Source organism: Euprymna scolopes, chromosome 43, assembly GCF_053919585.1.
Source record: "Euprymna scolopes isolate OS-2025 chromosome 43, ASM5391958v1, whole genome shotgun sequence".
NCBI lineage: Eukaryota > Metazoa > Mollusca > Cephalopoda > Sepiida > Sepiolidae > Euprymna > Euprymna scolopes.
The window spans coordinates 46,503,200-46,528,050 of NC_136524.1; the positions used below are offsets into that span (position 1 = coordinate 46,503,200).

The 24,851-nt window shown below is 32.6% G+C and overlaps 1 protein-coding gene across 16 annotated transcripts in view; it reads left to right on the forward strand.

Moving 5' to 3' along the window:
* Nucleotides 1-24,851, forward strand: part of LOC145268317 (PAN2-PAN3 deadenylation complex subunit pan3-like) — a 412,758-nt gene that overhangs the window by 198,845 nt on the left and 189,062 nt on the right. For 12 of the 16 annotated variants that reach the window (XM_080123781.1, XM_080123790.1, XM_080123792.1 and 9 more), the window contains 4 exons: nt 4,761-4,868; nt 7,498-7,555; nt 8,412-8,570; nt 14,090-14,206. In XM_080123781.1, coding sequence (XP_079979907.1) covers nt 4,761-4,868; nt 7,498-7,555; nt 8,412-8,570; nt 14,090-14,206 — 442 coding nt within the window. The remainder of the gene's footprint in view (nt 1-4,760; nt 4,869-7,497; nt 7,556-8,411; nt 8,571-14,089; nt 14,207-24,851) is intronic. The other 4 variants (XM_080123796.1, XM_080123788.1, XM_080123789.1 and 1 more) reach the window with 1 other exon arrangement.

Consider the following 24,851-nt stretch of genomic DNA (forward strand, 5'->3'; position numbering starts at 1 on the left):
TTGAATTTTTTTAACACACCACGGGGAGATAACTCCGTTTAAAACACAGACCCCCCCCCCCATGTTTAATACTAGCTTTTCTTCCTAAAAATCAAACCCTTTGGTTGGTATCATAAATTGTTTTTTCACTGTACAAAAGACAAAAAAAACTACTTGATATTAAGCGAATGTTTTTGAGAATTTCATTCCATAACGGATACGTGCAATATAACCTTTTTTTTTTTTTTTTTTTCTCTCAATATTTTCATTTTTAATATCTTGATTAAACTGTACAAGTACCATAGGTTGATGTAGAGAATCTTCTTTCCCAAAACTGGGCAAGCCAGATTGGAAGTAAAACAAAAAAAAAACAACTGGGTCGATTTTTTTTTTTTTTTTTTTTTTTTTTTTTTTTTTTTTTTTTGGACTGAGAACAGAAAGGTTCTACACTTGGATTCCAGCCAAAAGAATAAAATCTAAAAATGATTTTAGTCAATTTTATTTTTTGTCTAACTTAAAAAAAAATAGCATTCCTTATTTCTTATTTATTAATTTTTTTTTTGTACCAAAACAAGGCATATTGCTACTTGAAACATAAGGGACTACTATTTGGGATCATGTCTAACGGGGGACTGTGGGTAGTTGAGCAGCGAGATGTCTGTTTATATCACATTTAAACTTCTGCATGTTAGCACAGTTAGGAAATGGGATTCCAAAGTCTAACAATCCAATGAAGAAACTGTTAAAATAGCAGGATCTCTGGCATCTAGATACCTCTTTCTTCTTGCTGTTCATGTATGTTAGAGTTGCACGATTGCTACGAGTTTATTAGAGCACATCCAAGTACTTGCAAAGCAATCACAGGAATGTGGCATTGTGGCAATGGGACAGACAGTGAAACTTATTAAATGTGACTCTTGGGGAGGGGGGGGCTATCTAAGTGTGAGAGACTAATAATAGATTATTTTCATTATGACACTCTACCCTGCTGGTTAGTTGATCACTATCATTATCAGTGGGTGAAAACTTCTAAATGCATTGATTAGGAAGAGTTACTTCCCTTTATATCAAAACTTTGTTGTTTTTTTTACTTTTGTTTCATGCATTTAAAGTTACTAAAAATCAAAAGGGCCTCTTTTAGGGCTAACACTTGATCCCTTCGTGAGATGCATGGATATTCGAATATTTCATTCCAGTTCGTTTATCTCAAGCGCTGATCTGATTACAAAGTTAGGAACATTAATTTTCCTCTTCCCAATTGACCAGTTAACTATGTTATAATATCTTTCTTTTGGTCTCAGTCTTACTGGACAGAACTCCCAGGACAAGAATTCATTCAGTCTCGGGGAGTATCCGGCTTAGTATTGTATAACTTAGAGATGTACCAATCTTTAGCCAGTGTGGGATTATCATACTGACGGAATTTTGTTTGGGCTGCAAATACTATGTGATTTTGAATATTTAGTCAGGGTTTACTTGTAGAAAAAAATATTCTTATGCTAGGTTGTCCTGACAAACTCTCTGTACAGAGAGACCTTAGACACTTGAGGATAGTGTCTAGTAGGCATTCAAGTTCTCTTCATCTTGGCATTTATTGTTAAGTGTTCTGTTAGTTTCTTGTTCTGGTTAAAGGGTGTAATGTTTGTTGACTACATGCACGTATGCGCGCACACACACACACACACAGTATTTGTATGGACATCAAGTCTAGATTAAAAATTTGTTGAGTATGTAGAATGAGAATTGTCTACACACACACACACACACACACACACACACACACACACACACACACACACACACACACACACACACACACACACACACACACACATATATATATCACATTTTAATTCATTTTTACAGATTAATCGTTGCTATTTCTTCTGATGAGTTAAGGGCATAATAGATTCACTGATTGATATAATAATTGATTGACTTCGTGCTATGAAACAGATACTGTCAAGAACTGTATAAGTCAACTGAATTAAAGGAATAAATTATAAGATGTCATTTATTTTCTCTCTCTCTCATATATATATATATATATATATATATATATATATATATATTAGTGTTTTGTTTACAGAAAGTTTTGATAAGTCATCGGTATCGTCGGTTTCAAACCTGATAATTATGGATCGTTTTAGATACCCATATCAAGCTCTCTTCAGCCAATACTCATCACCAGAAGTGGAAACATATACATTAAGAGTTCACGTTTAACTCTCGTTTTGTGAAATACCCCCCCCTTATTTATCGGATGGGGCGATTTTTATTAAATTTAAAGTCTAATTTCAATTAAATTTAGATAAAAATTTTAATTTAATTTAGGTTTTGTCTTTTTTTTTTTTACTGTCCCAGTTTATAAGGAATGCTTTCCTTCTGTGTATACAATTTTTCAGAGATTCGCTCCTCACATTTAAACATCTTATTTCTGGGTCATGAATTGACCATAGGAAATGGTATTTCTCCACATTACAAAGTGAGCATTGATTTAATTCCAGGGTGTATGCTGGTTTATGTTTGATTTTTCTCCATTTGATAGTAAAAGGTGTACCCTTTTTTTTTTAAGCTTCCACATGTGGGTGGCTAAGGCTGATTTTATCCTTTATATAATTAAATAGAAATTTAATTTGATATTGAGATAAGTTTTAAATGTAGAAGGTTAATTTTAAAATTATTTTTGGAGTTATAATATTAAAGGTATTTATTTTTTTTTTTTAAATTGAATTGAAATTAGACTTTAAATTTAATAAAATCACCCCATCTGATAAATAAGGGGGGGGGTATTTCACAAAACGAAATGAATGCTCGGTGACAGAAATGATAATTATGAAGCTTACGCGAGTTTTTTTTTTTTTTTTACCAAAAACATCTTTTGAAAACACTCTACTTGGCTTATTTTTGATTTTACTGGTATATGTACATTGCCATCGGCTAGTATATTTTGATATATTAAACCTTTGGATAAAAAATATTTAATATATATATATATATATGATCTCGTAATCATTAAGGGAAGACTTTTATAATTCATGATTAAAAGCGGTTTAAAATATAAAGTAAGAGAAGAGAAAGGTGAGGAGTCAGCTGACCGGTTTTGCCTTTGCTTTCTTAAAGCTGTACTGAGGGATTTTTTTTTTTTTTTTTTTTAAAGGAGGGGGGGGGGGGTGAAAATATGTAAAATTTAAAATAAAATTTTGTTGCATTTGTTGTGGATGTGTGTGTGGGAGGGGGAGCAATTAAAATAAAGCAAACGTTATATTATTCGAAGATACTAGACTAATCACGCTCAAACTCGAGGTATTCCCTCTGTTTACAGGGAGAAGGTCTTCTCAACCGAACGTGAACAGTCTCTTCTTTTATGTCCCTGAGGCCTTATGCAAATGAGTATAGACATCATTCTTGGTACAGTAGTGCACATGCAGTAGCGTTTCTGCATCGGCCACAATGAGTTTGCCTTGTCATGCATTGTCTAAACTTATTTTTTTATACTCCTATTACAAGAGTCGTCAACCTGATAGGTCCTGAACTGTCATCTAAGCTCCAACCTCTGTTCCATCGATGAAATGTTGCATCTCTCTGCCTGTTTTACAAGTATTTTAATGGTGGATACTCCGAACTACAAACCCTTGTCGGTTGGCCACATTCAAATTTAAATGGCATTTTTCACTGTCAAATCGAATAGATCAAAAAGCCATTGGAACATATATGCTAGAAAGAACAGTTGGAAATGAGTCGTACACTATGACTATGCAATTTTTACAGCTACATAGCTAGAAAACCGTGCTATTAAACTTGACATATTGATATGGGACAAAGAAAGAAGTTGGTGTTCCCACTGACGCTAGGGTAAAGAAAACTGAGAAAGAAAAGATGATGAAATACCAACGTCTTATGTGTGACATCAAAAGAAACTGTGCATCTCGGATAGAGATCAAGTCTTGATTTCCGAGAATTTCAGCTAAAGTAAAATGAAACGAAAAGAGGCGGGGAGCTGTAAGGTTCTGCTGAGGGACGGTTTTTATACAGCGCAACACAATGGAATGTGCAATATCTCCAATCAACAATCTGAAAAAAACTTGAATATTGAATGTAGCAGCAAGTCCTGGGCTGCTTCCCGGATGAATACAACATGATAGCCTTCAAATCCAATGTAAACGTATTCTTGTTGAACTGTACTTTACACCATTAACGATTATTACACTACCACCTTACATTCATTAGCCTTTATCCTTGAGTGACCTTCGGGCCTTTATAAGTGGTGACTCCCAAGTAAAAAAAAAAAAAGAAAAGAAGTCCTACACCATCCATTATGACTATTCACTTTCTACATGTATGTACCTAGAAAACGGTGCTACTGAACAGGACATAGTGATATGGAACAAGGAGAAAGCAACCTTGGAAGGGATTGTCCCCAGGGTTAAACAGAGGTGAGAGGGAAAAGTTAACTAAACGCCAAAATCTTATGTGTGACATGGAAAAAAAAAATGGAATCTTATGAAGATTTCTCTTATTCCAGTAATTATAGGAGCAATCAGGCTTGTGAAAAAGAATTTCGAAAACTACCTGGCAAATATACCAAGTGAACCAAGTGCAAGAGAGATATAAACAATAGAACTTAAAGGGACTGTTAGAATCTTAAAAAGATCTGTTGGAATGTTCGAGATGGCTAGTGATGATATGGAATCTGGTAGGATGCTCCATCTAGAACGAGTTAAGAAAAAAAAACAAAAAAAAAAACAGCTGTTGTTTTTAATCTATTTTGTTTATTTCAGCAGGTGCTTCCGAGCTACTCATACTATCCAGGAATGCCAGCACATATCGCTCACATGAAAGTGAAAACAAACATGCCTCAGTTTTTCATGCCAGATGAAATTAAAATGGTAAGATATTATTTAAATTTTTTTTTCAATTTTTTTTTTTTATGTATATATTTTGGTAGTTTGCAAACGTTTTTTTTTTTTCTAATATACCCATAGAGATATAAATAAAATATATAAAAATGACGAAAACAATTACAAATAAAACCAAATGAAAGCAAAACAAAATAGTCAGATTTTCGGGTACTTCTTTTTTCTTTTTTTTTTTCTTTTTTTTTTTCTTTTTTTTTTTCTTTTTTTTTTTAAGATAGCCATAAATATAAATAAAAAATAATATATAAAAATAATAAACAATCACAAAATGACAAAAAATGACAAAAAATAAAGTAAACAAAATTTATTTTAAATTTCTCCAGATTGAGAATATGTTGCTAGATTTATTAAAATAGTAAGATTTTTTTTTTTTAAATATATATTTTGATAGATTTTCACGTTTTTTTTCTCAAAATACCTAGAGACATAAATAAAATAATTTAAAAAAAAAAAGTAATAATAATAAATAAAAATATATAATGAAAACCAAATAACAAAAAAAAAAAATAGCAATATTTATTTTAAATTTCTCTAAATTAAGAATCTGTTACTAGAGTTATTTTAACAAAAATCAAAACCTGTTTGGTTATTCCGTGTTGTGTTATTTGGATTCTTCGGATTATTGTTCTCATCTTAAGTGATATTTTCACAACATTTTTGTCAATATAACTTTACCTTCTTCGAGTATATCTTGTTGACCTCTGAGAATCTGCGCAAAATGTTAAACGGAACATTTTATTTAATCCACGAGGGTAGCATGCTTGTATTCCATCAGCCATGACTGGTTAGAAGTCCTAATTCACGCTTGTATCTTGAGTATCACCTTCACTGAGGATTGAACCTTCAACCTCCATGAGAGTGTAACTTTACAACTGAATCTTATCAAGTACTTTACCGACCACACGAGGTCCTTGTCGTGTAAAAGATAATGTAGTGCATGAATTCTGTGCAGATTTCTGAATTTGACGAGATAAATCTGAGGAAAGTTGGCGGTTACATTGACTGAAGCCTAAAAGTAACGCTCAAGATGAGAACAGTAGTCAGGAGAATTCAAAGAATACGAATAATCAATCCTCATCTCAAAAATTCAGAAACATAAAGGAAAAATGGGATAAAGAAGTCTACAATAATACACTCAATTAATTTCTTGATAGTCTCATTTATTGTGTTATTTGAGTTTTTTTGGACTACTGTTCTCATCTTGAGTGTTATTTGTTATTTTGGTTTCTGTAACCTTCGACCTTCTTTAGGTGTATATTGTCGAACACGGAAATCTTTCTGTTAAACTTGGAATCTGTATGGAATTTTAAATTTTTAATCTGCGAGAATATCATGCTCTTGTTCTGTCAGCCATGACCCATAAGGACCTGTGGCATAGTGGATAAATTACTTGGTAAAATTTAGTTGTAAAAATTATATTCTGTTGGTTGAAGGTTCAATCCTAAATGCAGGCAATACCCAAATACAACTGTGGACCACTTAGAACCTCTACCCAGTCATGGTTTATGGAATGAGAGCATACTACTCCCATCGATCAAGGGTACGTTTGAAATTACATGTAAATTCCTGAGTTGGAAGGAAAGATTCCAGATTTCAACAAGATACACATAAAAAGATCATGGGTTACATTGATCAAAATGTTATGAAAAAAAATAACACTCAAGATGAGAACAGTAGTCTAAAGAATCCAAATAATACGAATTATCAATCATTATCTCAAAAGATATACCTGAAGAAGGTCTGAGGTTACATTGACCAAAACGTGAAAATAACACTTAAGATGAGAACAGTAGTCTGAAGAATCCAAATAATATGAATTATCAATCATTATCTCAAAAGATATACCTGAAGAAGGTCGGAGGTTACATCGACCAAAACGTTGTGAAAATAACACTCAAGATGATAACAGTAGTCTGAAGAATCCAAATAATACGAATTATCAATCCTCATCTCAAAAATTCAGAAATATATTTCACTTTTGTTTTTGAAACTGTCGACTGTAGCATCAATTCAACCAAGACAAGAAATTGATATGTACTCAGCCAGCTAAAGACTGGCTGCAATTACAATATTTATTTCAAGAGAGTAGCGTTTCATGAATCTGTACAGACTTCAAATAGAACGGTACAATATTTATTTCAAGAGAAATGTTTCACTACAAAATTTGTTTTGTCAAATCAGTTTTGATTTTAGTGATCGTCATATAAAAGATGCCTTTTTTTTCTTTTTTTTTTTTTTTAATTTATTTTATTTATAAAACCGTCTCGAGCACTAGTTAGTTGCCAGGTTTGTCAATGTACAGGATCTTTTCAGAAAAACTTTTCAAATTAGGATTCAACTGTAAAAATGGAAAACTTGGAAGATGCATACTACTTGAAACAAGTGGCAGGGTTTCTGACAACATTGCAATTGGACAGAAAAAAGAATGCTAGGATTCATTGCACATGTGAAGTCCCCCAAAGAAAAGTTAAAAAAAAAAAAGATGTTAAATATTTGGTTGTGACTGAAATTAATTCTCAAACCTGCATTCAATTTTCTTTTTATTTTTATCTATTCAATTTGCTCAATTTTAATTTATTAATTTTTGTTCTATTTAAAGGAACTGTTGAATCGCCATGCATGTTCATTGCTGCAGATTGATCCTGCCCAAAATCCAGGTAAATTGTTTCTTTCATATCCATTTATTAATTTTTTTTTTTTTTTTTTTTTTTTTTAATAGTTATTTTAATAGACAAAAAGCATACTCTGTGTAGGAGAGCAGGGGGAGGATCTTTTGTGTAGCTGTGACATTATAAATGACAAATGAAACCTCTGAAGATTTCCTTTTCTGATAGGACTTTTGTTGGGAGTCAAAAAAAAAAAAATTGGACTCCCAAAACTTTAATTTCTTGGGAATCTAATTTTTTTTTTTTTTTTTTTTTTTAAGGATGACCTTAGAAAATTGAGATTAAATTAAAAAAATTTTTTAATTTAATCTCAATTTCCTAAGGTCATCCTTAAATAACTAGCTGTCTTACATAGACTACTTTCCCATATTAAGGTTGGTGGATTTAGAGGGAGGGGTAGACCAAGTAAGACATGGATTCAGTAAGTTAAGGATGACCTTAGGAAGTTGACATTATGATCAGGCCTTGCGCAAGCAACCTATGCTAACATCTAAATAATGTTAAACAATGATTATGATTTTGGTAGTCTGTCGAGCATTTGGTCACCCCACCTGATGATCCTAGAATTCCTCAAGTATTCTTTATTCTCTTCTTTTTTTTTTATTTTTTAGTCATCTTCAAAATTCTTATCCAAGGATGATCTTTATTTGAAGTAATCACATTCTCTTTCAATAATTTTTAATAAACTAAGCACTTTCAATACAGTTGGTTTTTTGGGGAGGGGTTGTGTGTGTGTGTGTGTGTGTGTGTGTGTGTGTTTTTTTTTTAATTTACTTTTTTTTTTTAAATGTTTTATATTTGAAAGTAAATTAACATTTTCCTGTGTTTTTTTTTTTGTCTTCCGTAGATATTCCAAATGAAGTGGATAGTTATAATCAGTTATATCCATTGGAACAGTCAGCGGCAAATCCCCTTCAAAAATCCAGTACGTTTAGTTACCCCACAACCTGCTACAAAGCAGTAAATACCAAAGATGGTCTCACCTACTGCCTTCGACGAATACACGGTAATTTATGCTTTTATTATGTGTGTGTGTGTGTGTGCATATAACTAAGCTTTAATTAGAAAACAGTGTATGTTATCTGTCAAAAAGTTATCAAAAATGAGATTTCAATAAGCCTCCTTTTTTTTTTTTTTTTTTTTTTTAACTAAAAAAGTTAATGAGCTACAAAGATAGGAGTGGTACCATTACACTAAGCGACCTTACTGCTCCAGAATTTATTTTTCTACATCGTCACCACCATTCATGCACTTTTGCCAGGAAATCAATGAGGCATCTCTGCTTCTGGCGCATGTCCTTGACAGGGGTTGCTTTCTTAAGTCTTACATCATCAATATCTGCAACAGAGAGATGAAACATTCAGGTCATGAATGCATGATTTCAGTCATTATAACAATGCAATTTGCAATCCCCTCTGATCCATTTGGGTGGAATAAAAATATAGAAGGCATTCATTTTGGAACCTCCATGCGTATGTCAATTTTTATACTTTCTCATCAAAAGCAACAAAGCAGTTAATCCTTTTCATCATAAAATTGTTTTTTGGGGCCGGGGGGGGGGGGTCTTAAAATTTTTTTTTTTTTTGCTTTTGTTTTTTGGATTTTTTTTTTTTTTTTCGTTTTTTTATTTTCATTTAAAAAATTTTTTTTTTTTTTCTCGTATTTCACTTACTGTTATAGCTTTTTTTTTTTTTTTCCAAAAGCAGAATGCATATTTGCTTTGGCATCTATTTAGATCTTGGTACTTATGCTGAGAACGACCCGTTTTTCCATGGGTATTGTGTCGGCATATCTCTGCAGCCTACGTAAACCACCAGAATATGCCAAGCGCTGATCAAATATTAGAATGCTAGCAAAAAAAAAAAAAAATTTGGTGCTTAAGATAGACAACAGTAAGCAAAAACAATATCACATACTTAATTTTCATATAGAAAATAGTAATATATACAAAAATCATAAATTCATCAAGTAGAACTGCTTTTTTTTTTTCTTTTTTTTTTTAGTTTAAAAAAAGTCTATCACTATAGGCTATAAATATTGCATGCCATTTCATGTAATCTAAAATATGTCTTCCAAGTTATATTCCCTGTGTGTGAACTCTTCACCGTCTACTTTATCACATTACAAAAAATGCAATTTTCTCCAATTTTCCATAAAAATTACTTCTAACTATAAATAACTTTCTATTCAATGAATTTTCTTAATTTTGGGGTATATTACTATTTTCATCATAACAAGTACATAATATGGTTTTTGCTTAAAACGGCACATTTTTCTAACAATCTATCTGTCACCTCTATCTTAACAAGTACCAAATACTGTTTCTCTGGTGATTAGCATAATCTACAAATCCATTAGATTCATCATGAGGACTTTACTAAAACGATTTATTTTTAATGATTTTAATTTTTACACAATTAAAACTAATATTTTCTTCCAATTTATTATCTGTCATTTGCTGCATTGGCTGAGCATTTCACCATATTCCAGCAGTTTACATGTAGCATGCTAGAATATACCAAGGAAACACTCCTGGAAAAATGGGTTATTCCCTGCATAAGTTGTAGACTTTAGATTAAATATCGATGTGTTTTTAAAAAAGTGTTTGTTTCACTAAATTCACTAAATTTTACTCTTTTTTTTTTAATTTTTTATTTTATTTTATTTTATTTTATTTTTTTTTCCAAACTTGACAACTTCTAACATAATCATCCATATTTAGATTTACTATCGTCTGCATACTATGGAAAGTCTTTTTCATTCAACAGCTATTTCTTCCTAGCACCTTTATTTCATTTTTTTTTTTTCACTTCACTTTAAGTAAGTTTAGATTTTGGATGAAGTATGAAACAAGGACACCAGAAGCCGAGAGACTCAAAGGGGACACATTCCAATCAACACTGGTTGACTGCCGATGTACATATCATTTTTCCACAGACATAGACAACCTGAGTTATTTGTTTTATTTGTTGATTTTTTAATATAAAGGAAAAATTTATTTCAACAAAAGATGGAGAGAATATATTTTTTATGTTAGGTGCGTTTTTGGGGGGTTTTTTTCTTGATGGAGGGTGCCTTTTTTAACAAAACATTTTAATAAACAAATGTAGATCCATTTTATTTATTTTTTAATGAGAATTTTAGATACTACCCTTTATTGTCTTCGATTACTGAAGGAGATATCCTTCGAGATTTAGGCAATTTTTATGCTCGAAATTTTAGTTAAATTTACAAACCTTTTAATAAATAAACCAAACATTGTAGAGATCAATTTCCAAACTTTCATTTATTTATTTATTTTTTTTCTGTAAGCAAAAGTATAAACAAATGAAATTGAACACCTTAAAAAAAAAATAATAATTTATCTATATATTAATACGATAGTGTGTGTGTTATTTATTTTTTGTGTCAGGCTTACATCTGAATCATTTGTTATGGACTTTCATTTCTTGTGATAAATAATTTTACCAAGAATTCTTTGTAAGTTTCGGTTTCTATTATAGCTGATAGCAGTTAAGTCATTAATTTTTTTTATAATTTTATCAAGAATTCTTCATAAGTTTTGGTTTCGGTTTGTATTATAGCTGAAGGAACTCAAGTTATATATATATATTTTTTGTTTTCATAAGTTTTGGTTTCGGTTTCAATTCAAGCTGATGCACCCAAGTCATATATATATATTTTTTTTTTTTTTGAAATCGCAACTTTATAATATATAAAAATCAATAGAATATTAACTCTATAATATATATATATATATATATATATATATATATATATATGAAATCTACAAGAATTAAAATATCATATTTAAGCGTACTTTACAACTGGGCTATGCCGGGCTTTCCTACAAGCTTAGATAAATACTTTTGCAGTGTTAACAAAATAACTACAATAATATCAGTGTCTCCATTTATGCTGAACATCTACAAAATGCCAACATCAGTATATTACATATGAATGAGTCTGCTGTGGAATTTCCACAGGTCCCACTAGTTAATATTAATATAATATTGTTTATGTACTTCTTGTCTCCCCGTTTTCTACTCGTTTTATTCTTGCTCACCTGCCCCTATCTTGAATCCAAAGAAGTGGGCTGTCATCAGTTTTATTTACTGAAACAGACATAAACAATTTTTTTTTTTAGTTTAACCTATTTCAAACACATATAAATTATTGTATAATAAAAGTTAAAGTGAAACAAAAATCATTTTTCTTATTTCGAATTATTTAATCAAGTAAAAATTCCATTTATTACTTGATTATTAAATTAAAAAAGTTATTCTAGCAAATTTGAAGGTTCTAATTTAACTTTGCTTGGAATTTTCACTTGATTAAATAATTTGAAATAAGAAAAATGATGTTACCACACTGAAATAATAATGTTGTTACTTAGAAACTATTCTTACCATGGGGAGGTTGTTGTGTAACTATTTTGTGCTTTCATCTTACAATTTAATAAACAAATATACCGTAAAAATTGAATTTAACTTGAAAATACTATGAAAAAATTGCGCAGCAACATATAAATGGTTCTCATTTTTGTTATTCCAAATTATTTAATCAAGTAAAAATTCTATACAAAGGTTTACAAGAACCTTCAAATTTGCTAGAATAACTTTTTAAATTTGGTAATCAAGTAAAAAATGTAATTTTACTTGATTAATTGAAAATAAGAAAATGATTTTTTGTTTTAATTTAATTATTTTTTGAGATTGTCGGACTGACTTCCTCATCTTGGTTGTTATAATCACAATGTTTCGGCCGTTTTGCCCTCCGGCCTTCATCAGGTGTTTTGTATCGAACTTGGGAACCGTTTGTTAGGAGTCTCGAACCCAACCCTTTATTATTATTACGGGGGTACCGTGTTCGGATTCCAGCTAGGCTCTGGGACATAGTTGCTGATTCTCTGTTTTGAATGTTACTTTTCACTGCCTTCGTTCAGGATTGAACTCATCACCTTTGGGTAACTGTAAACTTTGATACAACGTCTAGGACCACTCGGCCATATGTCACTAGGAGAATCAGCAACTATGTCCCAGAGCCTAGCTGGAATCCGAACACGGTACCCCCGTAATAATAATAAAGGGTTGGGTTCGAGACTCCTAACAAATGGTTCCCCAGTTCGATACAAAACATCTAATGAAGGCCGGAGGGCAAAACGGCCGAAACGTTGTGACTATAACAGCCAAGATGAGGAAGTCAGTCCGACAATCTCAATAAATGAAAACACCCCATCTCAAAAATACAGACAATTATTATTTTTATTGTGCAATAATTTATCAGTTTGAAATGTGTTAAACCTAAAAAAAAAAATACAAAAAAACATTGTTAATGACTGTTTTGGTAGAAAAAGTCCATTGATGCTGGCCCACAGCTACGAATTTGAAATAGGTGCATGTGAGCAAAAAAAAAAAAAAGAGTAGAAACAAGACAAAAAGTACATAAGAACCAAGAAAAAATAGCTACCATCTTTGTGTTCATTTTATTGAAAAGTTTTGTTAAAAAAGAAAAGCCTCCCCCACCCCACTGAAAAAAAACAAAAACGCACCTTACATAAAAAATATATTCCCTCCATTTTTCTTTAAATCTTTCCTCAATACCTATGATCTACAAATGAAATAAACAACTTAGGTTATACAAGTTTGTTTACAAATGATACATGCGTTGGCAGTCAATCAGTGTGGCTTGAAATGTTTCGTTTGAGTCTCTGATTTCCAAGGTCACTAGCGGGGGTGCCCAGGTTGCCTGGGTTTTTAGAGGTGTGTGTGTGTGTGAGAGAGGGGTAAATCAAAACAAAGCGAAGTAAAGCTTGAACAAAAAAAAAAACAGCAAACGTGATGAAAAAAAAAGAATGATGTTAAAACTTCTTAGTAGAGGTGCCCGGCGTTGCCCAGGTGTTTGAAAAAAAAGAAGTTTTGAGGAGGTAGGCTCAAACTCAAATCCTTGAGGTGAAAGCGAAAAAAAAAAAAAGCGTGATGACTTACCTCCACTCTACAAAGGTAGTAGAATGAGAAGAGATGAAATTATACGATTAAAAATTTATGGTCTGTCATAGTTCAGTTTGAAATAGTATCTTTGGTCTGTCATAGTTCAGTTTGAAATAGTATCTTCTTTGGTCTGTCATAGTTCAGTTTGAAATAGTATCTTCTTTGGTCTGTCATAGTTCAGTTTGAAATAGTATCTTCTTTGGTCTGTCATAGTTCAGTTTGAAATAGTATCTTCTTTGGTCTGTCATAGTTCAGTTCGAAATAGTATCTTCTTTGGTCTGTCATAGTCCAGTTCGAAATAGTATCTTCTTTGGTTTGTCATAGTTCAGTTTGAAATAGTATCTTTAATCTCGGACTTTATTTTGAAATAACATTGTCCGTCTGTCATGCAAATTCAATGGACACAACTTATTTTAGATTCATTCAAGACGCTTTGTTTTGTTGGTCATTCTGTCACATTTGAATTTAACATTTCAGGAATTTAATTAACACCTAAAATAACGTTTTGCCATTTTTTAAATTTTTTTTTTTATAGGTTTTAGATTAGCAAATACGAAATGTATGGCCACAATCGACCAGTGGAAAAAACTCTATCATCCAAACGTTGTCCAGCTGAAAGAGGTCTTCACAACCACAGCCTTTGGAGATAATTGTAAGTGAAAACAATTTTTAAAAAAATTGTGTAAATTTTATTTATGCACAACTAAATGTACAACTACTTGTCCCTGCTGATTCACTAGTGGAGGTAAATTCAGCATATTATTTGAGCAAACTACCTTCAGTGCAAAATGTTATAAAGAACTATGTATATGATGTAAAAGAAAATAATTCGTAAAAACTGAGGCAATTATTATTTTTCTAATCCAGTGTACTCCTTTTGGGAGAACTGTGTTTTACCCACATTTAAAACAGGCCTTGTATACGGCACAATCACGTTGACACATTGGTCCTTGCCAGATCATTGAAGTTAAGCAATGTTGAGCTGGCCAGTACCAGATTGGTGACCATTCGGGAAGGCGACATGCTGTATGTACCGTTAGGTAAAATACCAGGTTGAGAAACTGGCGCGATTGGGACTCTCTTAAGTTGTGGTAGGCACCCCATCTAGTGATGGCGTCACGATAAAAAATACCCTTGATAGCCCTGGCGAAGCATCAAGTATTCAGCTAATGACAAGATTTGAATTACACTACACTCATATAGTGAGTTCAATCTCAGCTACAGTCGCACTGGATGGATGGATTGTGTCTAGCTCGGCCTTCGTGGGAAGGCAAGTAAATAACTATTCCTTTTTTATCAGATTGACAAGAAAGTTCTTGCGGTTTTTAACTTTTAAATTCAGATGAACATATTTTGGCTCGAACAAAAATTTATTGCTTGAAATAAGCACCATCAGAATGAAGACACTTTTGCAAATGCAAAACAAGTATATTTATGCCAGTAACTTAGAAAAATTTTGCATTCTGGTGGCGATGAGGCCACTGAAGGCATTCTTTATATTGCTTAAGTTATTGAAGTATTTCTCACACAGAAAGTTGTCGAGATGCTTGAAAAAGTGGTAGTCAGTAAGTGAGAGATCTAGAGAGTATGGCGGACGAGGCAATTTCATACGTGCTATCAGATCAAACTGTCTGAAGATATTGACTTCCTGATTCAAATGCACCGTACATCAAAGTTTTTGTCACTTTATCTCTTTGCAAAGCTTAATCATGTTCTGCAAAGCAAAAAAGCAAAATCAATATTCCCCTATCCCTACACCCCCACCCTTTTGTTTCTTTTACTCCCTCTTTATCTAACGGGATCCTCATGGTTAAGCAGAACTTGACCTAGGTACAAAGAGAACATGACTCTACCACACTCATGTTTTGACAAGCTTCTGGGCTTGACATTTACTCCTGATCTTAAATGGAACACATACATTAAATCCGTTGCCAAGGCCGCTGAAAAAATGGTAGGATCCTTCTATCGATCCAGTAAATATCTCACTGCTTATGCAATTCTCTATTTATATAAGAGCCAGGTACGTCCAAGGATGGAGTACTGTTGCCACATCCAGGCAGGAGCTGCTAGAAAGGATTTATCCTGCCTTGATAGAGTTCAAAATAGACTTTGTAGCCTTGTGGGGGATATCCTTTTCTCTTCCCTGCAACCTCTATCTCACAGAAGAGATGTTGCAAGTTTGTCTCTGCTTTATCATTATTTTCATGGCAGGTGCTCGGCTGAGCTCCATTCTATGGTCCCCCCTCGCCAAACTTTCACAAGAAACACCCGTCTAGCAGAAAACAGTATCACTAGTTTCCCCCACTCTTTATCTGTGCCTAAACCTAAACATAGATTCCATGAGCAAAGCTTCTTTCTTAGAACTGCACACTTATGGAATTGTCTCCTGTTTTTCTGCTTTCCAGCTGACTACAATATGGTTGTGTTCAAGTCTAACGTAAACAAGTTTTTGATGAGCCGTTCCATATAAGTTAGTAAATTTACCGAATCTCCATTACTAACGGTTACTATAGTGTCCAATTTCTACTGTACACTCTTTAACCCTTATCCTCGAGTGGCCTCTTAGCCTTGATAAATGGTGATGCCTATGTAAAAAAAACGCACACACACTCCTTTGGTCCTTATCTGGGCTAAACAGGTGGTCGGAGAGGCCCAATACGATCAATCAGCTGGTCATGTGAAGCCCTAAATCAGAAGACAAAATCAACATCCACATAAACACACAAAAAAAAAATATTCTAATTAAGGCAGTAGCTCTAGGGTCAGTCGATTTGAAGAAAAGGGTATATGACATTGTTGTACTCCCGTGACTATTCTTACTATTTTCTTGGGTAATGAAACAAAAAGGAAGAACTGCTCATGGATCCCTTCAAATACAAGTATACCACCCCTATATCTCTGTTCTATGAGGGCGAATGCCCCCCCCCTTTCTTATTTCCCATTAAATTGGATTCTGCGGCAGGTGGAGAGCAGACACGATTAAATTTTTACAAAAAACATTTCTGACAACAAAATCAACCAAGAGACTCACACCGAGTTCGATTCGGACACTGAAAATAGGGAAAACTTCCTGAGAGTCATTATTCTGGAAGCAGAAGACAACACCCCCATTGATAAAACCATCCCCCATCTTTAATTCAGAGGTTAATTTCTACAAAAATAACATCCAAAGCAGTTAAAAAGTTACAAAATGAGATAATCCTAGTCGAGGTAGAAAAAAAGATATGCTGATGTCCTACTAAAAATGGAGAAATTCCATGACAAAATAATTAAAATCTATCCTCATGGAAAATGAATACGTCAAAGGGTGTTATTCGAAACAAAGAACTATCCAGTTGTTTAATTGACAAAATCAAAATGGAACTAAAATCTCAAGACTTAATTGACATAAAAAATATCCATTAAAAAGAATGAAAACATTATACGAACAAATGCCTACGTCATAACCTTTAATACACCAGAAGCCCCAAAGGAAGTAAGAATTAGTTATTCAATTGAAAAAGTAGAACTATTTATACCAAACTCCCCTACGATGTCAGAAATTTGGGCATCATAAGGGTGTATGGTGCAACCAACCAGTGTGTGGCAGATGTACTAAACAAAAAACCTGACTATAACACAAATGAAAGCACAAACAGATGCAAATGTGCAAACTGGAGAGGACCATCCTGCCTATGCAAGAATCTGTGATATATGGAAAAAAAGAAAATTATAGCGGTAAAATAAAAACAAAACATTTAATTCTCTGAAATAAAGAAAATTGTAGATAAATATATGGGAGACAAAAGTTATGCACAAATTACAAAAAAAATAAAGAAATCATAGAAAAAAGTGCTAAATATGACATGCCTACTGTAAAATTAATGAAACTGGACCTAAATGATGTGCAAAAATTCATAACCGAAATAAAACTTACAATCACAGATACTACAAACGTAAACACCTACTCTGAAATAACCCAAAATAAAGATCAAATAAATTAAAAAAAAAAAAAAAAAAAAAATCAAACTAAACAAAAATAGAACCTCTACAAATTCCTAGCATATCCAGAAACAAAGAATCACCAGTCCAAGAAAGAATCAATAAAAAAGAAAACGAAATGAACACCTCTCAATTACGACTACAAACAAAAACAAAAAATAAGCAAGAAACTACCGAAACCATTGAAGTTGACAGTAACCTCAATAATCCAAAACAAGAAAATGAAACATAAACCATGGCTAATAAAATACTACAATGAAATATAAGAGGCCTAAAAATTAATATCAAAGAAATAATACTCTGCATTAAAACCCTTGGTCTTGCAACAATTTGCCTACAAGAAATGCACTTAAAAGAAAATGGCAGAATCATTATACAACCACATAAAAAAAAAAAATCAAACATAGCCACTGGTGTATCATTACTCATGAATAAAAATATTCCACACAGCACAATAAACTTAAAAACAAACATGCAAGCCGTTGCAATAACACTATACAAAACAATAACCCTCTGCTCACTTTATATACCACCGAATGAAACGATAAATGAAATAGAACTGAACAATGTAATCCAACAACTACCAAAACTTTTTTTTATTGGTGGGCAACTTTAATAGCCATAACAAACTATGGGGCCGTAAAACAAAACACAACAAAACAGGCAAAAATCATTGAAAAAAATAATTAACCAAAACTAGTTATGTTTACTCAATTACAAAGAGAACACATACCTCCACCTAGCAGCAGGAACACTATCAGCAGTAGACCTAACATTATGTGAGCCAACCATACACATGGACTATATAGCTGGAGAACACACGACAATGTGGAAGCGACCACTTCCATGACCTACTATACATTATTATAGTAGGCTATGTCACTTCCCAATTATACTGGAAAATGAGAACCTCAAATTAGAGGACAAAATGCCCCACTGGAATGTACAAAAAGCAAATTAGTTAAAAATTCCGAAATGCTAACATAACTACTCAAAGCAAACACCTATTTCTGCAATATGCTATTTTCCATTGCAGAAGAGAACATATCAAAAAGCTCTACATTCCCAAAATACAACAAACTCTGGTTCAATAAAGAATGCAAAAAAGCCATAAGAACAAAACATGTGCTAACTTAAGAAAATTAAAAAATAATCCGCCAAAAGAAAATTTGGACATGTGCAAAAACAGCAGAGCAAAAGCGTGGAAAACTATCAAAGAATCAAAACGGAACATGGTAAAACTATGTATCAAAAATAAATGAAACACTAAAACCAAAAAAAGTATAGATGTTCAGGAAAATATCAGGGAAGAACAAAAACCCAATCAAACACCTAAGATGCAACAACATGAAGATCACCGACAAGGAAACCATTGCAAACAAACTAGCAGAACAATTTTCAATAAATTTATCATCAAAATCTTTCAAGTTATAAATAAAAGGAAGAAAAAAAAAATTTGAATCAAAAAATGAAAGTACAACCAACCATTCAATAGCACAGAACTAAAAGAAGCAATACACAACTCTCATGAGACAGCAGTTGGCTCTGATGAAATCCATTATCACTTTCTTAAAAAAAACAAAAAAACTCTGGACTGCCTACTACAAATATATGATGAAATATGAATAAATAACAGTATTCCCAAAAACTGGAAGCAGACTATAGTGATCCCAATACCGAAGCCAAAAAAAAACTTGTACATATCCAATAAACTACCAAACCATTGCCCTCACTAGCTGTCTATGCAAGACATTTGAAAGAATAGTTAATGAAGGATTAACCTGGTTCTTAGAAAACAAAAACCTGATTATAGAACATCAGTCAGGTTTCAGGAAAAGAAGCCCGATCGGTTACTTAATAAGGCTTGAAACGTGCATTTGCCAAGAAGAAACATCTAATAGCAATTATTTTGAGCTTGAAAAAGCATATGACACTACTTGGAAGTACAGCATCAAAAGAGACCTGTACGAACTAGAACTTAAAGGCAGAATGCCAGAATTTATCAGCAACTTTTTAAATGATACTCTTTCAAATATGAATGGACAACCTGCTTTCAATCTAAAAGAAGAAGAAATGGGTGCCCCCCCCCCCCAGGAAGCATCCTATCCATCACCCTTTTCAACATAAAAATAAACAATATAAAAAAACAGACCCAGGAATCGACTACGCTCTATATGTAGACGACCTAGTTATATTGTTAAAATGCTTTTGACTCCTAATGGGGGTACGACAAATGATTTCGACGATCGTTTTTATAACCAAGTTATAATAGCCAACCAATGAGAAGCTTCCAAAAAAAATTGTTGAATTTTGGATTCAATCAGTTCACCGTCATCTCTGTCACGAACCTGCATTTGATTCTTCGCCGCCATCTTTGTTACTAGGAATTACTTAACACTCAAGATCGGAACTGCATTTGATTCTTCGCCGCCATCTTTGTTACTAGGAATTACTTAACACTCAAGATCGGAACTGCATTTGATTCTTCGCCGCCATCTTTGTTGCTAGGAATTACTTAACACTCAAGATTGGAACTGCACTGAATCTTCGCCGCCATCTTTGTTACTAGGAATTACTTAACACTCAAGATCGGAACTCCACTGATTCTTCATCATCTTTGTTCAGCATAATGTCTCAACACTTAACTATTAATCAAAATATATACAACAGCCAAACACAAACGCCAACTCTGCCTAAATAAGATAAGTAAGTGGGCCATAGAAAATAAATTCCAATTTTCAGAAGAGAAAACAAAGTGCATACATTTCTGTAAGCTACAAAAGTTCCATCACGATCCCACCTTGAAACTGGGTAATAATAATAATAATAATATCCCAGTCGTTGACCAACACAAATACTTGGACATCATCTATGATAGGAAATTGAGATTCATAAAATACTAAAAAAACGTTAACAAATTCCTAATGAACCACCCCCTTGCAATAACACTTATCCCTGAGTGGCTTCCGGGCCTTGATAAGTGGTGACCACTGTGTAAAAAAAAAAAAAAAAAAAAAAAAAAAAAAAATGCCACAAGACCATGCAATTAAAGTGTTAGCACACACCAACTGAGATGCAGATAAAACTACATTATAAAAACTGTACTAATCCTTAATTAGATCCAAACTTCACTACGGATGTTGCATATATGGAGCAGCCAGAAAATCATATATGAAGGAATTCGATACGATACACCACTAAGGATTGAGAACCTCTCCAATGGAGATCTTGTATGGAGGCTAACGAACCATCACTGGTCCTAAGAAAACAAAAACTAGTTCTACAATGTTACTTAGAGCTTGCATCATGTCCATCAAACCCTGCATATCAATGTGTTTTCCATCTACAATATACACACCTTTTCAACAAAAATGAAAATAATATCAAACCCTACAGCCTCCGTGAATAGAACCTCCTCAAACACAACAAAAATACATGAATCTATCAACTCGGAAACTCCACCTGGGATATTTAAACAACCATCCATAATATTAGAATTGAGTAAATATTCTAAAACAAAAACTCAACTTTCCATGAAGAACTGCTTAACATCCAAAATAAATATACTCCTGATCAAATCTTAACCCCCCCCCTCTTTTTTTTTTTTAGGATAGATTTTAAACTCCTCTCACTTAAGATTATCATAGTAATACACACGGACAAAAAAAACGCTTTGGATATTTACAGATTTCAAGGTAGTTCTACTAAAATAGCCATATTTTTTTTAAACCAAAGCACTTCAAGTCTTCAAATTACTACTGTTTTGTTCGGAAATGAATATACTTTCAAATGAATTAATAAATATGAATGTACATTATATATTTTAAGAGTTTTAAACAAATAAAGTGATAAAAATGTGAACGTCATAAAATGGCGTTTTCAGTAAGGTTTTGTAAAGGCCCCCACTGACTTCTAAAGGTCCGTACCATGATTGTACGAAGAATTTCGTTATGAAATTTGGGAAACAATCAGAAGAGGTGTTAATCTTAATACTGTCAAGTGTCCGAAATAGTTTTGACCATTTCTTTTTTTGTTTTGTTAAAAATAAGACTTTAATATGAGTATCAAACATTTTGAAAAAAATTTCATCGGACACCCACTAGTGAGTAAATCATTCTTTTTACTATCTTTATCAATTAAAAGTATTATTGTATGTTGAGTAGGACCACGGTAATTGATAATAATTTAAAAGGACCTACTCGAAAAAGTTTCTATTTCTCGAGTGGACTAATGAAGTATTAGCAGCAGCAGCAGCAGTTGTAGCAATAGCACAGTCTAAGCAACACGCGTTCTTTAATTTTTATTCAAGAATGAATTAAGAAAAACATGAAAATATGAATATAAATATTCTGATATGTTTAATTAGAGCTATTTTGTTATCAGAATAACATTAGTTTAGAACCATTCGTTTTTCAGAATGTATAATAACAACAATCCCAACCAATTTGGCATTATGAATCCGTTGCAATTTCTCACATTTCTTGGTCAAATTTAAAAACATGGTTAAAAAAACAAAATAAACTTTTATAGATATATAGCTTGCATGCACTTTTATTCATTGCATTAGTTTTGAACAGCGAATTAAAACAATGTTTTACTGCGAACAGCCACAAATGTTTTTTCAAAATCAAAATAAGTATCAAAATCTCGTTTGTATTGCTATGCACATAGATTCAAAAAAGTTGTCAAAAAACAAATATATAACAAATGTTATCAAAGGCAAGATAAGTTACTTTTCTACCTAACTGGATACTTTTTTAGTGTTTTTATTTAATGTAACATGTTTATTCAGCTCGAAAAACATACAGTATTTACCGATGTATTGGAAAATTAAAAATGGCGCCTGGCCCGACTCTCTCTTTGACACGGTAAGTTTGAGAAAAGGAGTTAAAAATAAAAACTATACAAAATACTGTTAAAAACTCACTGAATATATGTCAGCCTATGTAATGGTAACATATATTGAGCGAGTTTCTAACAGTATTTTGTCTAGTTTTTTATTTTTAACTCTTTCCCCAAACTTACCGTTTCAAGAGAGTCGGGCGCCATTTTAAATTTTTCAATACAAACCTTCAAAATCTATATCAATATTCTTGAAATTTTAAAAGCAGTTAGAAAACACATCAAACTTTCGTTATTTTTTTTCTACTTATTAAGCGAAAGATATTTTTATAACCTGCTCCAGCGTAGTATAAACGGCCTATGGAATAAACACCTTCAACCTCGAAAATAGAAATCAACAAATTTATGGAATTTTTTTCGAAATTTCGTAACGCAGCTTCTTATTAAATTAAAACTAAATATAACATTTGCTTACTTATTTACCTGTCAAATACACACTATGTATATAAACTTTCTGTAAGATATTTATTTGAAATGGAAATGGCATTTTGCAGTTAAGACAACAAAACAAAAATGAAGTAATGGTTTGTATTTCAATCCATAAACGTACGAAAAAGTTGTCAAAAACAAATGTTATCAAAGGCAAGATAAGTTACTTTTTCTACCTAACTGGATACTTTTTTTTTTTTTTTTAATGTAAAATGTTTATTCGGTTCAAAAAAAAAAAAAAAAGTAGTGTTGAGCGAGCGCTACCGGAGAACAAGAAAAGTGGCTGCAAACATTTTTGAAGTCTCAAAGATTTAAAAATAAGAAATGAAACAAAATGGTGAATGAAACCCACCCAATAAATGTTACCGTGACATTTATTGGGTGGATTTCATTCACCATTTTGTTTTATTTCTTATTTTGAAGTGATTATCAAGACTTGAAAAATTTAAATAGAAATTGCGGCCATATTTTCTTTTCGGGTAGCACTTACTGAGTATTACCTACTTTTCGAAACAAATAAATATTTTACATTAAATAAAAACAGTAAAAACTTATTCAGTTAGGTAGAAAAGTAACTTATCTTGCTTTGCATAACATTTATTTGTTATATTATGTATATAAGAGTAAACAGTTAATAAAACATGTTAAAAAACACTTTGAAAAAGAGTTAAAAACATATTTAATCTGAAAAGGAAACACTTGATAAGTGGATAGTCCTTAATCCGCAGAGTTTCGGAGAAATACTTTCCTTCTCATCAGAGGGTAGGAATTAGCAAAATGCGGGATCTGATTTTGCATACAAAAGTATTTGATGAAACTACAAGTAAGTCAAAGATCTTTTCTTTTTTTTTAGGGGGGGGGGCATACGTCTACATATTTAATAGTAATGTGATATTCCAAATTTAATCCATAACGTTTTCAAAAGCCAATAATTATGAACCACTAGCAGTAAATATGTGATGAACGCTCTTTGAAAAAAAGCTCTCTTAACCTCACCTCTAACCCCAGTTATGAGTGGCTAGTCTCCTCCTAAAACACTTTTTAACCCTAATAATAACACTAAGTTCGAGTGGCAAGCCCCCCCCCAAACAAAATACCTCTGTAAGCTATATACAAGCATCTAAGTGTCAAGAAAAAATAGATCCTTCCTTAAAGAAAAATGCACATGATTTATCTCCCATAAAAATAAATTGGTTAGCTGTCCTAAAATGTTAGAATGGATTAAAATGGTGAATTATTTTACACTAGTGGGTGGTACCCAGCATTGCCCGGGTGTTTGGAGGTGTGTGTGCGTTGGGGGGGGGGGGTAGATAAAAACAACAGTTTAAAAAAAAAAAAAACGGTGGCCGGGTATTTGGAGGTGTAAAAGAAAAAAAAGTTTTAGAAAGGTAGGCTTGAACCCCAATCCTTTGACGCGGAGGTGGAAAGGAAATGGAAAAAAAACCTTGCGACTTAACCATCTCGACCACGAGAATAGATGAATTGATAGGTTTTGACGTTTAAAAAGCGAAATTAACAGGTGCGAGAACGTTAAGTCGCGTGATGTTTGACCTAGTTTTGCGCTGGAAGCCAGTTTTTGTTTTCCTTGCTACGCGGCGATAAAAAAATATCTCGAAAATAGCTTGTAAAAGTCGGGTAAATTTGTAGACATTATTTAGACAGCATGTAAAGTCTTAAGGAGCGAGCCAACCGAGAATCACAGCCAAAAAAGCCTTTTGTAGACATACACAAAAAGCGAATACACATACATACACACATTTTCGCTTTTTTTTTTTATATATATATATATATATATATATATAATATTTTTGTGAAACTAACCGCCCCCCCCTCTAATATTGTTTTTGTTTCTGTCAAGTCTTCAGTATGCTCACACATAATTTTCCTTAGCCCTACAATTAATTCAAAATCCGAATGGCAACCCTCCCCATATTCTCATTGCATAGAAACCCTCTTAAAACCACACATAATCGTCTTAAAACAAA